Below are 15,736 nucleotides of genomic sequence, written 5' to 3' on the forward strand. Positions count from 1 at the left end.
ACAACTTGGTAGTTTTATTTTTCGATGTTTGCAAATGTTGTATTTTCCCTTTAAGAGTAGAAAGTTGCACAAAATATCTTCCTTAAGAAAAATTCATTTTATGGACCCTTTAAACAAAACCTGCTAATATAGTCTATTGTTTGGCTGGGGAGTAATAATGCTGTAAGCTGATGAATTTATCTATGAGAATGGAGTCGAAAAAATGTTGAACAAGTTGACAGTTAGGCTATTTAGCCATGTCATACATCACTAAACATTTAGACTCTTTCCACGGTGCCCCATGACAGTGGGTAGGTTTTGTTATTGAAAATCAGTTACAATGAAAGCACAAATTACCTAATTAAAGGGAATGTACAACATTTGCTTTTGCTGCAATTTTCAGAAATAAATGGATTTGGAGGATTAGTATGTTAAAGCAAATATTGTTGAAATGACTTGTTTTACGTTTTGGGCTTGTACATTGTAGATACTAGAAAAACCAAGAAAATCATTCATGTTCTTGTAGTCTGATTCCCTGACCCCACTTAAGATGAAATGGAGAATTTATCTAGCAGGCTTGTACCCCTTCACAGTTGTGTAATCAATTGCAAAGAAAACACGGAATAACTAATTATGAAAAAATAGGAGCAGTTTTGGATTTTTCTTGAAAATGTCAGCACACCAGGAGCCACGATTTTACAAGATGCTTTAGACTGCCATTCCCTAACAATCAAGAAGGTATTTTGTGATAATTTGATCATTTCGTTTTGTGATGTTTGCAAATGTTGTATCTTCCCTTTAAGTATATCACACAGGGACAAAGACCTGCCCTCTGTCATGGTTCAAACTGCAAGGGGTCTATTGAAAGTAGAATTCTGCTTCCTGCTTTGTGAGCTTTTTGCATGTTTTTGGACTAACTAAGTAACAGCTTATTTGGGTGAAATGTTGCCATAAACACATTAATGTCAATCAGTTCTGAGTCCCCTCTTTTATTCCTTCCCACAAAAGGATGTGTAGTACCGGTATTCCCTGAAGCAGAGTTGATGAGATTTCAGCCATTTCACGAGAACCTGTTGTCTAGCATCCTCACCAGCACTGATGGAGCATATCCAATGTCAGCGTGTGATGCTGACTCAAGTGAAGAGCTAAAGGGTCTTTCTAGAAAATTCTGTAGAGCGAAAAAAAGAGATGATTTTTGGTGGTTTTTTTGGGCACTGTCTAGTTTAAAAGATTTAATACTCGGGTAAAAATTAGGTTGTCGTGAAAAATGCAGTGTCGTGAAAAATGTTGCGATGCCGTGAAAAAAAATTGTGATGTCATGAACACATTTGTGTTGTCGTGAAACATTTTGTAATGTCGTGAAATACATTATTGACATCTTGTTCATGTCCCTTCAGGGCCACTTTAGGTTACAGTGTGTGGGGTTGAATCCACCGTCTCTTAAAAGGGATTCTGACCTTATACATGTGCACATTATGTGTGTTTTGAAGGGGGAAGCGAACTTGTGTATTGACTCGATTGCTCAAGTCTGGACATGTAATGTATACTATTGTAAAACAAACTGTCTCGCGTATTTTTGTAAAGAGTTTGAACAGAGGAAGATTGCCAAAAGTGTAGACAAAAGGAGATACATTTCTATTGCCTTTATCTGTTTGTCTTGTTAGTTTTTAAAGACCGGTACATGTATGTGTATTGTAACTTTTGTATGTGTATTGTAACTTGTCAACGCTGTCTGAATAATGTATGTAATTGTAAAATGTACAACTGTAAATTTTGTTCTTAATATGTGCTTCTCAGTATATGTTCTAATATGTGTTTCAGATGTTGCCAGATCACATATATATAGAGAATACACGTACACTATACATGTATACTAAATTTCCAAACTGGAGGAAAATAACGTAGATTAATTGCCAACAAGATTCTTGGTTTATTTTTAGCTTGTAATTCAGGTCTTTTAAAGTGTTTGTACAGCCAGTTATGATGCCTTTGGCACAGTACTCCTTTCATCTTTTGACAAAACAACCCATTAATAGTACCTTGTTTTTCTGGCTAGTGAATGGGGGAGGCAGCATTTGTGATCATTTGATTACCAGCAAGAGTATTGTTTATTTTTAACCCGTCATTCAGTCCTATCCAGTTGTTCTTATAATAGCAGTGACGCCTGCGGTGACAACATTCCTTTCAGCAAAGAATAATCAGCGGTCGACTAAACAATTGTGAAAGATTGATGATGATGCCTCGTTTTTTCCTGATGCAAAGGCAAACCCATTCGTGATTGACCCTATTCAACTGCAGGCATATTTGTCTTGGACAGTCACATTTTGTTTGACTCAACTGACATAAATTGACCAATAAAGGTTTCAAAAGGTGAAATGATGCTCTGAATTAAAGTACAAAGTTGTTTTCACAGATATGTTTTCTCTTTTCTTACTTTTCAGATGGTTATTTATCTTGACAGGCGTTGTTGAAATTGTGGCCTTACTCAGAAAATCCATCCCGACGTATTGATTCAGAAGGAGAAGTTACTAAAAATTGAGTGGATACAAACTGAGCTGATACAGAAATTGAGGTTTCAACTCTGCTGAAGTATATGCTTGACCAACATGACTCTTTAGTTGTCAGCAGAAATCTACGGCATTCAGACAAGGGGAAAGTAGTCATTTCTGTTCTTGAACTGGAAGAAATCTGCTAGAGTCAAGCCCAGGTTCCACCTTAGGGGAGAATTTGGTTCATGAGACAATTATCCATGTCAACCCAAGTGAATCCTTGAGTTTTTTATGCACCGAGAAATATCTGCTGGACTGAATGAAAAGTAGACTTCGGAAAGGTCAAGCTGAAAGACCAGCATCTTTTAAGAGTGGAGTACCAATTGGTTGTTGTTGAAGGTACCTGAAACATTGTGGCCCTTTTTTTTTTAAATTTCTCTCCAACATTGGGGAAAACAGGGGAATTGTATCAATGCATAGCAAATACTCGTACGAGGACTCGCCAGGCCCACTGAACAGCACTCCCCTCTCTGGCAGTAGAAAAACACCAAGTATTGATGAGCCAGTGCGTAGTGGCTTCTGCTACCTCCGTAAAAAGACCAGACATGGGCTTATGGCATTCTCGGTTGCAGTGCTTATCTTTGCACTGCTTGCCTGGTACTACGTCACCCAACATGGCCGCATGGCGGTCGTGTCCATCGGTCCCATGTCTTTTGACCCGCAGGGGCGTATGGTCATCCTGAGTAATGCCAAAGGACGGACGGTGTTTAAGGACAAGCTTGGGAATAATCTACCGAAAGGGGCGGAGATTAGGGATTGTACAAGGGAGGTTGACGCCCTCACCTCGTTTTGTTTGAATTGGATAAACGTGACGCTTCAGGATGAGTTACCACTCGTTGAAATGCACATTGAGTATGTGCCACAGAAAGACAACATCAAGTGTATCAATGTCGCGTGGACGGCCTTACGATTGAGCTTTGCTCCGCTGGACTGCGTCTCACTGAATAATTCCCACTGGTACGGAGGGAGTATTGTACATAATCAACACTGGGTTTTGGAAAAGCTCAGAATCCCTATGCAACCCTACGTATCAAGGGATATCGTCTCTGAAAGAAACGCCTTTGGATCAGTGTTAGAACGCTACTGGTTGTCATCCAACGGTGTTGCAGTTATTGTTGATAAAGACACACCTCTACATGTGTCTGTCAATGCAAAAAAGACAAGTCGGGAACTGTGCTTGAAAGCCGAGTACTTCAACTCGCCATATCAGAACCCAGCTAACAAGCATGCATCTTTGAAATACACGGTGTGTATGGGAGAGAACGTTAGGACGGTGCACGAACATGTTCTGCAAAATTATTTCAACAGACCCCCTGGTTTGCCAGACGAGCGCATGTTCAGGTCTCCTGTATGGTCGACGGGGGCGAGATTTAGAATCAACATCAACCAATCAGCTGTGATAGCCTATGCTAATGAGATCAATCACAATGGATTCCCAAACAGTCACATTGAAATTGACGATAAGTACACATCTCATTACGGCGAGGCGGACTTTACGGAGACAAAGTTCCCCAACGCTCGACAGATGGTTCAGGATCTTCATGATAAAGAGTTTCGTGTATCTGCCTGGACCCACCCGTTTGCCAACATTGATTCGCCGACATTCCGCAGGGGGATTTCTCACAACTATTGGATGCGAGAACCCAGCGGACGGGTGCCTGCATTGATTAAGTGGTGGAACGGCATCGGTGCGACGTTGGATGTCACCAATGAGGGCGCTGCAGAGTGGTACATCGGCACACTGCGAAAGATGCAGACGGACTACGGCCTGGACTCGTTCAGATTTGACGCCGGCGAGGTCTCCTATATCCCCTACATCTACAATGCCACCATTCCATTCAATGATCCCAACGTTTACTGCACCCAGTACGTGGAACTTGTGGCCACCATCAACCGACAGATCACAGTTCGCTGCGGTCACCAAACCCAACACCAGCCCATATTTGTAAGGATGGTGGACAAAGATGCTAATTGGAACTACAACAATGGTTTACTGACGGTCATCCCCACGGCTCTCCTGATGGGCATCCTGGGATATCCCTTCATCCTTCCTAGTTACCCCAGCACCAACACCCACGCCATCGGCACGAAACCAGACCGTGAGCTTTACATTAGGTGGGTGGAGCTGATGGCCTACCTCCCCTCCATGCAGTTCTCCATCGCACCCTGGCAGTATGATGAAGAGGTCATTCAAGTTGCACAGAAAATGGTTAAAATCCACGAGGTGGTTGTGACCTCGAGGATGCTAAATCTCTCCAGTGAGGTCATAACAAAAGGTAAGATGCTACAAATGTAATTGCTAGTTTTTGCTGGTGCCTTTTAGCCAGCCTATTGTTCTCTGACTGACTGACTGACTGACTGACTCCCCCCCCCCCCCCCGACTCCCCCCCCCCCCCCCCCCCCCCCGACCGACAAACTGGCTAAATTACTGACTGACACACTAGCTGACTCCCCGACTGACAGACAAACACACTGACTGATTGACTGACTGAATCATTGAGAATAAAACCATCCTAAATGAAGACTTCCAGGTCAACCTAATCTTGTTATTCACATGTAGCTGATAGATGCTTTGTATTTAACCTCCACTCATGTTTATCATCATTAAGTTTGGTTCCACTAGTGTTGGCAGTCAAAGTCTCCACTTTCTAGGTACAGTATAATTAGGGGAAATATTAGTGATAATTAATAACCATGCTGCATTGGAAGGATAAAAGCAAGAACAAGTTTTCTGCAGCGTCATGAAACTTGTCCCAGTTCCATTTATACAAGTTTGTAGCTCATTCCAAGTTTGTTTTTGGATTTGACTCCCATACACAGGTCACCCAATCATCAGGCCTGTCTGGTGGATCGCCCCATCTGACGAAGTGGCCCAGCACATTGATTCCGAGTTCCTGATCGGGGACACCTTTCTCGTGGCGCCGGTCCTGACCAAACACGCCCGAGCACGCGACGTCTACCTTCCAGCTGGAGACTGGAAGGAAGAACTGCGAGAACAGAGCATCTTGAAGGGTGGAACTTGGTTCAAAGACTATCCAGTCGCGATTGACGAGGTTGCGACATTTGCAAAGGTTTAGGGTTTCATATTGATGCGACCGGGCACTATTTTGTGGTCTATGTGCGATGAACAACAGTTCTAGTTGGCAAAATGTAATGTTCGCTGCCTCCCCATGACTTCAGTCATTCCTTTATTTGTAATTATCAACAAATGCACTTGAGACTCTGAGTGTGGGCGGCATTACTGAAATTGCCCCCCAAAAAACCCAAGACTAGGCAAGTCTAGTATAAAAAGCTGGTCCCACGCAGACCAATTTGGTCTAAAGGGTCTAGGTAGGCATCGGAGTCAAATTTGTGGGCTGAGATGAGGCTTGAGCAAATCTAATTCAGAAGTGACAGTCAGTCAGATCAGTAAGGTACAAAAGGGACCATACGTTGTTGGCTGGCCAGCAAAAATAAAGAAAATTGAAAAGTGTCTCTAAGATCAGATGACCACAAAGTTCATCAATCGTCTGCTATTAGTGATGATCGATGAGCTGTACAAGACGGGGGCGTTAATTTAATCCCGGGGGGATGGGGGGGGGGGGGGTAAATATCCCCCCCACTTTTTGATCGGGGGGGGGGGGGGGGGGGAGATAGGCTATTGAATCATCCCCCATTTTTTCGCAATGAGAAAAAAAATGTGGATTGTGAGGTATTTTTCGAACATCCCCACAACCAAAATGTGTTTAATAGCACTGAAAAGTGGAGAAACAAAGAACAAAAGCTTTTAAAATGCACCGTTTCGATGTAAGTGCAAGTACACATATTGATATACATCTGTATCCTGTACATCGCCCCCTAGTATAATGTGGTGTCCACCCCCACCCCCCTTTTCAAATTTCCACGGCCGGCCAATTTTTGGATTTTGGTCATCCCCCATCCCCCACTTGCCGGCACAGATTTATGCCACTGGTACAAGAAGGCAAGTTTTATCCCTTTCCCAAACGGGATCACCGGAGAGTGGATGCTGTGGGATTTGAAGAACTGAACATTGCAATAGTATAATTGTGTTAGGGAAATATTACTTAGCCCATTGAAATATAAGTTCTTGGCCCGCAAGGTCCGGATTTTCCTGACCATTACACAAGTGAAGAAGCAAAAGACACTAAGGAGTAATCTCAATGATAATCCCGGAAAAGTTGCGTGGGAATTTCCCCCCAGGCTAATTGCATCTTGGTCAGCAATATCTAGGTTACTCAGTTGCATGAACAGATCATCCTCAGTTCAATGTTGTTGTCGAGTCCACCACAAGTCCGGTTGCAAGTAATTACAAGTCCGGTTGCAAGTAATCACAAGTCCGATCACAGTGGATGAACAAAAACAAAGAATTGGCTTTTTATTTGAGTAGCTTGCGAGTTGAACTGGGACTGGATGACTTGTGATGGACTTGTGAGGACTTGCAGGGACTAATAATGATGGACTTGATTTCAGCACTGCGTCAGTCAAGCAATGGCTGATGAAATTTCCCCGTAAGATTCACAAGACTTGAGCACAGTTTTTTACCAGACAAAATGCAATGGTTACGGGGTTATTATTTGAGATGAGTAATCACAGGTTCGTGAGGTACATGTTTAGGGACACCAATCCTAAACATGACGCCAGTTGCTAAACCATAGAGCATTACCTGTGGTTAATATCTGGCTCAAGTCTTTACAAGTTGATGATCTACTGGGCCAATCCTGGCCAATAAAAAAAAGTTGATACAGATAAAACCTGAAAGTCGACCATGCACAGTGGTAGACCCCATGAAACATAACTGATGTATTCCTAATAGTGTACTAAATTAACGGCATTTCAACTACATCGTTGTTTGTGCATAATGTGGGTATTGTCAAAACACTAAAACGTTCATGTATGTGTCCACTTGAGAGTGTTGATAATCTGTATAATTGTATAAGCTGTGTACCAAAGAATTGTGAGCAGCAATATTTTGAACAATTGTGAATTTTGTGATCACATGGGTTTTTACAATGACAGGCTACACAATGTTCTCTTAACGTACAGCTTTCTGCTGATGACAGGCTTTTAAAAGATGACACGAAGCTGTGCTAGAGATTTCATATGAACGCATATTACATTAAAGGAATTTGTTTAGGACTGCTATTCTGAGAAGGACTTTGTAATACCCCTGAGTACGCAAACGGCAACCGTTCTGGTTACTGACCAGTAACTAAATTGCCATAGACAACAGTGATAAACTTTACTTTAAAAAGTCAGAGGGCTAGGGGAAAGCTAATTACAACTCTTCAAGGTGTTCATCAGGACACGCACCACAAATGGCTTTTTGATTCACTAATGTGATTTTCAGTCTCACAAATATGATGACTTAAAGGTGACAACCCTCCGAAGATGCATGATCACCCTAAGCAGAAGTACAGGGTGCGTCCAAAAAAAAACCCACAATTCACATTATAGGATGTACATGTACGTGAATTGTTTTCGTTTTGCTGAAAGAACACTTACCTTTTTTGTGATCGAGATCCTTGGACAGAACTTTAAAACGGTGGTTGTGTTTAAAATTCCTTAAGAACATAAGTGATTTAATGATTCATGTACTAAAAGAAAGCTTATTAATTGAGGTTTCATATCCTAGCTTTTGAAAGTAGGCTTTCTAGGCCTACATGCAGAATTTCATTACAAAAATGGTCCTGCTGAGTGGGTTTTCCTTTTTTTGACTCACCCTAGTAGTTTTGAAGTCCAATGCAATTTCAGAAAATCATCCTCTCACAATCATGACAACATCCTTTTTATAGCTCCATGTTGAAACTAACTGTCGGAGATCTTGCAAAGAAAGAAAAAAACACACAAAAGGAATTACACATGTACTTGTAAATCGCGCGTCATAGCAGCCCGGGGTATAGGTGTTGCCCTTGTGAATTGTGTTTAACGTGTGTCCTGGTGTAATTTATAAGAACTACAAAATGTGCAACATGCTCAAAGTGTATAAGCTGGTATAATACATGTTATGCATGAAATGCGTATACACTGTATATAAATTATAAAGTTGTATTTTGTCACAAAAGGAATTAAGAGCGAAAATGTGGGTTTCTTTCGGATACTTTGGCTTGTATAAGTAATTTTAATGTTTGACCCCCCAAAAATTAGTTTGATCTGGTAAAATAATAAATGACTCGTCCATCAATCATTGAAACAAATACTTGTAACAGAACGATCATGACAATTATTTCCTTCACATTTTAGCAACATAAAAGCTTACTTTACAATTTTGTAAACTCAAAGATCCAATACAATTAAAGGCGTTTACTGCATGGGATCTTAAAATCAGTATATAGTGACTAAGACTCTTGATTCATCACCCTTTGATCTTTGCTGACTCTTTTGTACGTCGAGATGGAAAGGTTTGCCTGATCTCAGCAGTGTTCAAGGGCGGATCCAGAGCACAATTTTGGGGAGGGCCCCGAAAAGTGGGTCCAAAAATTACGGCGTGGGGTTCGGGGCCCGATTTGGGTTGTAGATGCTCTTAGGTGCGATCTTAGGCAATTTCTGCCTGCCTTTAAGTTTATTGCGACGTCACTTAAAAAAAAAAAAAAATGGGTTTTTTTTTGGGGGGGGGGGGGGGGAGGCCCCCGTTGCCCCCTCTCCGGATCCGCCCTTGTAATTGTTCATTTTATTCCATGGATAACATTTGCCTTTTTACGGCTATGTGTTTGTATCCGGACAAGGTGTTTATTAGCAGTGTGTGACTCAATGGAACCAGATCATTGATAAGTTGGCAAACGAGCAATTATTTTATATTAAATATTTTCTGCAGGGACATTTCCTTTGCTTTGAAAACGTCTTTCGTTTCTGCCTTAAAAGCCAGAAAATGTGATTAAAGGTCGTATTTCACTGATACTTAAATTTAGTGTGTGAGAATTCTCTCTTATTTTTTGGTTGGAGGATGGTCGATCGCTCCGCCTACGCATGGAAGCTTCAAGCGACCATTCGCGATCCCGCATTTCCGTCATGTCCTGCAGTTTTTTTTTCTGCTCTTGTATGTATTAGACGATTAGGGTATATTGGTTTCTAATATACTGTGTGGTCCCCCCCCCCAAAAAAAACCAAAAAACCCCCGGAACGGCATACTTTTACTACCTTGAGACTCAAACCACCTGTATCAATTGATGGAGAGAGTCCTTTTAGAAGAATTATGATACCAAAATATCCCGATTCGTTCCAGTAGTTTCTGCTGCAGAGCCTATTTTGTGAAGTGCATTTCTTTCATGTGGGTATTATAACATAATCCCTCTATCAAATTACAATGCAAGTCAAATTCCCGGGCGCGGTTTAGTAATTCAAAGGGACAAAAAATGACCCCCACCTTGCTTCACAAAATAGGCTCTAGAACAAAAATTACTGGACCAAATTGGGCGATCTTGGCTTCATTTTTCTTCTCAAAAGATTCTTCATGCATTGTTATAATGTGGTTTGAGTCTCAGGGTAGTGGAAGTATGCCATTCGGTGGTTTTTTTTTACCACCCGGTATATATATATTCTGGAGCCTAAAGCAAATCTGGAGAGTGGCCGAGGTTTGGGAAATGGCCCTAAATGGGGGGGGGGGGGGGGGGGGCCTGCCGCGTCATGTGCCGCGTCTGTTTGTGTCGTGTTTGGTGGTAATCCAACGCACGCGTTGCTATAGGGCCTACAGGGCTGCGCGTTCTGTTTTCTACTAGACTGGTTCCTGGTTCCAGTTCCTCCCATAATCACTCTCATCATCCATGTATTAATGGGGCGGGAAACGGTCCACAGAGATCGGTGCCCAGCGTGATCATAGGCGATGACGTTTTAGCAGCGCGTTTACATTTATTACGTCACAGCATAAAACACGCGAGAATGAAGTGTTACCAGCAGCCAAAATGTATCGGTTACTATATGCGCAAAATCAACAAATCAGATTATGCTCTGTTCTCATTGAGAAAACACGCTTCGGATATTTTTCTCTAGTGCTGAAAAAAATACAGTTATTTCAGAAAGTAATTTAAATAGCTTCCAGCTTTCATCGAAAACGTCGAAGATGTTTCGATTTGCTACGAAGTTCGCATCGGCTAAATTCCGGTGAGTTTATTAAATGAGATAACGTCAGAAATTGGCAGTACAATGTGTGATTTTAGGACCGTGTTTCCCACGGTGCAATAGCGTATGTGAAAATTATATTACATTATTAACATTCGCCGCCATTTTATGAATTCAACAATATATGAAATTCCATTTAATTAATGCCAAATATTTCGTCATGCATTGTGTTCAAGATCGCCCATGTTAAATTCTTCACTAGATTACTAAGCGGTCGCAGAGTTGCGCCGCCTCCCCCACTCTCCCAAGTACGCCATCCATGCCTGTCCTCCAACCTTCAAAGCGTCCATATGGAGAATGACCCTCAGTTGTCCCCGTCTGCCTCCCCTGACGGGCTTGGTGGAGCCATGGACTGGACTGGACAGACGATGGCAATGAAACACGTGCCACTTGACCTGGATGGTCGTGGAGATAGTGTCCCCTCGGAGGGACAGAAGGAAGCCTTCAGCAATAAGTTCATAAAAAGGTAAAGAAATATTTTAGGGAGCGATTAGGTCAGCTATCATAAGCCAAAGCGAAGTTTCGCTCGCGCATGTGCCAACTCACTTCAACAATGCATTTTTGGGATATAGAAAACACGTCACACATTCCTAGTCAAAAGACGGCTAGCTTTCAGTGTCACGCGGGTCTGTCACCAGAATTCTGTCCTACCAATTCATTGCTCACATGAAACTTCGTTATGGCTTATTCAATTCAATTCAATTCAACATGGTTTATTAACAAATCACGAATGGCAGCCACAGCTGAATTGCACGTGATTTACATTAAAAAAAAAATACATTTAAAACAAAGGTTAAAGGCCTACCGAGTTAAAAAACAAAATATGACATTAAATACTAATATTAGAAAAGGTTTAAACATTGTGCATACAGATCTGACTAAAGAAAATTGTCTATATAGAGAAATACATATTATTGTTACAGACTGTGTTGCAATCAATTTATCTTACTTTAAAAAGGGGGCATTGAAATTGCGTTAAAACTTATAAAAGACATTCAAAAAGGTTGCACCACCAGACCTTGGGTAACTCGGCCGAGGTATCGTACGAAATAGCTGTTCAAACGGCACGTGTAGAAGTATAATAACGAAACAACTGAATATCTATAGCCAACTAACACCAATCATTCACAGGAACCAAAACAAAGTCGTGTTTTTATTGCATTTCGAAGGCTGAAGCACGATATTACCAAGAGACAGTCTCCAGGAAGTAAATCTAAAAAAAACCTCCATATGGACTCACTATACCATACACACTATACAAAATAATCTTCACTTTCAAAAAGTGTTGTTTCATCTTGAAACAAATTCTTTATTCAGGCTACGTAGAGGTCCCAAAGTAGCGCCACTTCCTCCTCAAGAGATGAACAACGGACAAGAGTCAACTCATGGATCTCGAGAAGGTCCCTCGATCCTCATAGGACACGAGGAGACTGAAAGGCTAATAAGATCAAGGGACATGGATGTTACACCGGCTGAACAAACCGACAAGCAGCCGCCGGAAAGGAAGGCTAAGAAATTATCAATCAGGTACTGTGATTAATTATTCATCTTTTTTTCGGATCTTCAGAATATGCCTCATCTTCTCCTATAGAATTGTCTTAGCTCTTTTTAGTAATATTTTTGTCTCCATCGATAAAATAATGCTTTTCTTTTTTTAAAGTCTAACGGAAAAGTTTACTCGTGTTGATGAATATTATCCTTCGTTTCACTTGCCTTTCAACAGGGGTCGGATTGGAAGAATATTGGGAATATTCCACCGCCAAAAAGTGGTACCTTTGAATGTGATTCCTACGAGGGGACATCCAACCTCAGCTCCTGAGGGAAGCGGCTTGCCAAACAGGAAATTACAAGATGGCTGCCAAGCGCAAGACGTCAAGACACATTCAGAGGATAAACACAAAGATGGGGATGCATTCGACCCTCATCAAGATTGTCACACAAACTACGTGGAGTTTGAGACTTCATCAAGGTATACTGCAGGGTAGTTTGAGTTTTTGCCAGGTTATTTGTAATCAAAAACAACAACAAAACAAAACAAAAAAGGACAATAATATAACAGGATGTTTACATTTTTTTCAAAGTTGAGTTAAACTAACTGACTAACTCAACTGTGGCCTTACTCTCTCACTTTCAGGTTATCTTCAACAGACGAAGTCACCACAGAGACAACAGTTCTTCCTTCTTCGAGCGCTACACTCAAGAAAGAGCAGATTGACGGAGGGGATGCAAAAATCATAGAAAATGAATATCAAGGTGACCTTGGAAGTACCACCCGACTGTGTCCTTGTGAGAAGTTGCAGAACGAGGAACCAGGATGCAGTCCAGGACATGTTAGTGTGGCATCCGGGGAGCTCTTGGGAGCATCTGACAACCGGGAGACATCTTTAGATCAGACCTCGTTGATCAGATGCAGAAGTTCAACTACCACCAGTCCTTGCCACGATAAACAGGGAAACAACCCCGATGAAACTCGTGCTAGGGCCGGCGTATCTTCATCAGTCAAGGGAGAGTTTTCTCAGACAGTTATCCAAGGAGAACCTGTAAAACCAGCAGAAGGAGGTCGGAAATTGACGGCTTCTTCCCTTGGCAAAACAAACATCAGGAGCTTCAGGCTCACTGGAAAGAATCTCGTCATAGGAACATCACCGTGTGTGGTGAAGGACTCAAGGAAACCAAGTCAGGGACCATCTTCGCTGATTTCGCCTCAAGTCGCAACGAACAAAACTGTTCCGGGTCACAGGACCATTGTGAGTAAATTTCAGTTCGGTAATTTATCTTATCATTCAAAACAAAAAATGTATCCGCAATGTCCCAGATCTTTCCTTTGGTAACGTCAGACTTTCTATCATAACTGGTACAGTTGGACGTCAAACCAGACGCTTTGGCAGACGAGATGCGAACGATGTCACCAAGTGCAAAACAGCGCCGAGTCCAGGAGATTACCGTCCACATTAAGAGAAGGGTGGATCTGCAAACTCTCAGAGACTTGACTAATGACACCCTGCCGTATACAAGTAACGAGGGAAAGGTAAGCTGAGCATATTGTGGACTATTTTAACCAAAAGTCTTTGAAATTGCACAAATTCTCACCAGGATGCTCATGTAGTCTTCGAGGGATGCCACGTACAATCAGATATTTTGACTTTGCTCATCTTGTACGCGATGTTTTTCATTTCAAAGTTTTATCATCTGTTAGCAGTATAGAAAGTATGACATGTTTAGTATTATATTTACCTCGTTAATCGGTTCTATTTATTGGTGTAACTGGTTTATTTCACTTGCACGATAAATACTCCCGATGTCATTATCACATCCAGGAAATAGAAGAAAATGCGAGGAGAGCAGAGACACTGCTAAGCCAGTTGAAGACAGTGATGGCAAAGGCCGATAAAAGGTATGTCCAACATTAATAAATGGACCTCCAAAAATCTCGACAAAGAGGTAGTTAATGTTTGACGATATAGAAGCGAGTTACACATTAAAAGAAACTTATACTGTTATATTTTTCCTGTTCTTTGTTGCACAATGAAAAGGGAACCGACGGGTAGCAGCAGTTCACACCACAGTCAGCAGCATCTTCCTGTGAAAGCCCAAAGTCACAGGAGCAACTCGAATAACCTTAGTCGACACTGTGTGCAGAATTGTACTTCAAGTAAGACAAACCGCGTGTCAGGAGCGACTTCCTCATCTGTGCATCAAGCAGCTTTGCTATCAAACCCAAATATTGCCACTGTAAAGAATACAGTTCCCCAACAGCGAAACCTTACAAAGCCATCAAAATCAAAGGTAGCACCCCTCTGCCCAGCGATTCGCAAAAGGACATTTCGGAAGTCAACGGCAGTTCAGAAGCAAGGATCTCCAGCCAAGCCAACATCTAAGGATCTACAAAAACTGGGCCTACCAATAATCGACGAAAGGGACCTGGAACCTGTTCAGACTAGAAAAGGAACTGCCATCAAACTTGGCTCCGGGGATTATGGAGAAGTCTTCCTCATGAGATCCCGCGTGGATGGCACGCTCATGGCCGTCAAACGACTCACAGACATACCAGGAAGCAACCAAAAAGACAAACGAACCGCTGAAATGTTGCAGGAGCTACGTGCCATGGAGGCAGTGAAATCTTGCAGAGTCTTCCCAAATTTCCTGGGAGTACTTGACCTGTATTCCTTCGCTCAAGAGTTCGTTGGGAATGCCCGGACAATGATCTCTTTGAGTGCCTTCAAACTGTTGTACAAGAGTCCCCGAGGTCCACACTTGCTGCCGCTGGATTGGGTGAGGATCTGCATTGACGTTACTGAAGGACTCGAGATGCTCCACGGCGCAGGCTGGACGCATAACGACCTGCATATTAGTAACATTTTGGTCTGGCGAGATCCTAGAAAAGTAACTGCAACCTGGGAGGCGAAGATAATAGATTTGGGGAAAGCCTCGCCAATCAAGAACCCACCGCCACCTAAGATCTTGACCTTCATGCAGATGATGTTCGCCTTCAAGAACTGCACCCAGATGGCTCCAGAAATAGTGGAGGGCAGGAGTAGATACAACGTGAAGTCAGACGTCTACAGTCTTGGGATTGCTTTACAAGACATTGGCAAAGACAACCGACTCCTGTCTAGTTTCAAGACGATAGGAGATAGATGTGTGGTCGAGGAACCAGACCAGAGACCAGAGCTGAAGATAATCTTGAAGGAACTGAATCAGCTGTGTAATAAGTTCATTAGCCCAAGGCGTGCTGGTAAAACCAAAGGCACGCGGTAAACTGAATAGATTATAGCTTCGCGTAATAAAAGGAAAATATTCGTCAGGACAACAAAAACACGGACCTGTGTAAGTCAAGTAACATTTTAAAGTGCACACAGACCATGTTACGTTTGTTTACAGATATGATGTTGTGGTCACGTCACGTGATACCAAGTTTCTTTAAAGTGTTCTCATCTGCACTGCACGTGTACCTCTTGAATTGTGATTGCTGTAAAAGTGGTGAGATAAATTGTATAATGTGTGCACAATAACATGCAAAAGAAAATTATTATGTTTCCAATGCTGTTAAAAAAACAATCTACATTGCACCCGTATATCAGTACATACAATTTTAC

General features: G+C 42.0%; 2 protein-coding genes across 2 annotated transcripts; both read left to right on the forward strand.

The window, feature by feature from the left end:
* Nucleotides 1–2,427: 2,427 nt before the first annotated feature.
* On the forward strand, nucleotides 2,428–6,105 carry LOC119746100 (myogenesis-regulating glycosidase-like). The gene is made up of 2 exons (XM_038222893.1): nucleotides 2,428–4,804; nucleotides 5,349–6,105. The coding sequence occupies exons 1-2, from the start codon at nucleotides 2,941–2,943 to the stop codon at nucleotides 5,603–5,605; spliced, it is 2,121 nt and encodes a 706-aa protein (XP_038078821.1). The 5' UTR covers nucleotides 2,428–2,940; the 3' UTR covers nucleotides 5,606–6,105.
* Nucleotides 6,106–10,406: 4,301 nt separating this feature from the next.
* On the forward strand, nucleotides 10,407–15,458 carry LOC119745141. Its single transcript, XM_038221364.1, has 8 exons — nucleotides 10,407–10,622; nucleotides 10,843–11,106; nucleotides 11,958–12,167; nucleotides 12,364–12,609; nucleotides 12,775–13,387; nucleotides 13,501–13,668; nucleotides 13,958–14,034; nucleotides 14,174–15,458. Exons 1-8 carry the CDS (start codon nucleotides 10,582–10,584, stop codon nucleotides 15,396–15,398), a joined length of 2,844 nt encoding a protein of 947 aa, XP_038077292.1. The 5' UTR covers nucleotides 10,407–10,581; the 3' UTR covers nucleotides 15,399–15,458.
* Nucleotides 15,459–15,736: the final 278 nt, after the last annotated feature.

This window comes from Patiria miniata, unplaced genomic scaffold (genome assembly GCF_015706575.1).
Source record: "Patiria miniata isolate m_02_andy unplaced genomic scaffold, ASM1570657v1 HiC_scaffold_7, whole genome shotgun sequence".
Classification (NCBI taxonomy): domain Eukaryota; kingdom Metazoa; phylum Echinodermata; class Asteroidea; order Valvatida; family Asterinidae; genus Patiria; species Patiria miniata.

What these genes read in the sequence shown, in the direction of transcription:
- LOC119746100 (XM_038222893.1), top strand. Translation starts at nt 2,941, where the DNA reads ATGCATAGCAAATACTCGTACGAGGACTCGCCAGGCCCACTGAACAGC. An exon ending in CAGTGAGGTCATAACAAAAG is followed by an intron (nt 4,805 to 5,348) that starts GTAAGATGCTAC and finishes TCCCATACACAG; the next exon opens with GTCACCCAATCATCAGGCCT.
- LOC119745141 (XM_038221364.1), top strand. Translation starts at nt 10,582, where the DNA reads ATGTTTCGATTTGCTACGAAGTTCGCATCGGCTAAATTCCG. An exon ending in GAGTTTGAGACTTCATCAAG is followed by an intron (nt 12,610 to 12,774) that starts GTATACTGCAGG and finishes TCTCACTTTCAG; the next exon opens with GTTATCTTCAACAGACGAAG. An exon ending in ATACAAGTAACGAGGGAAAG is followed by an intron (nt 13,669 to 13,957) that starts GTAAGCTGAGCA and finishes TATCACATCCAG; the next exon opens with GAAATAGAAGAAAATGCGAG.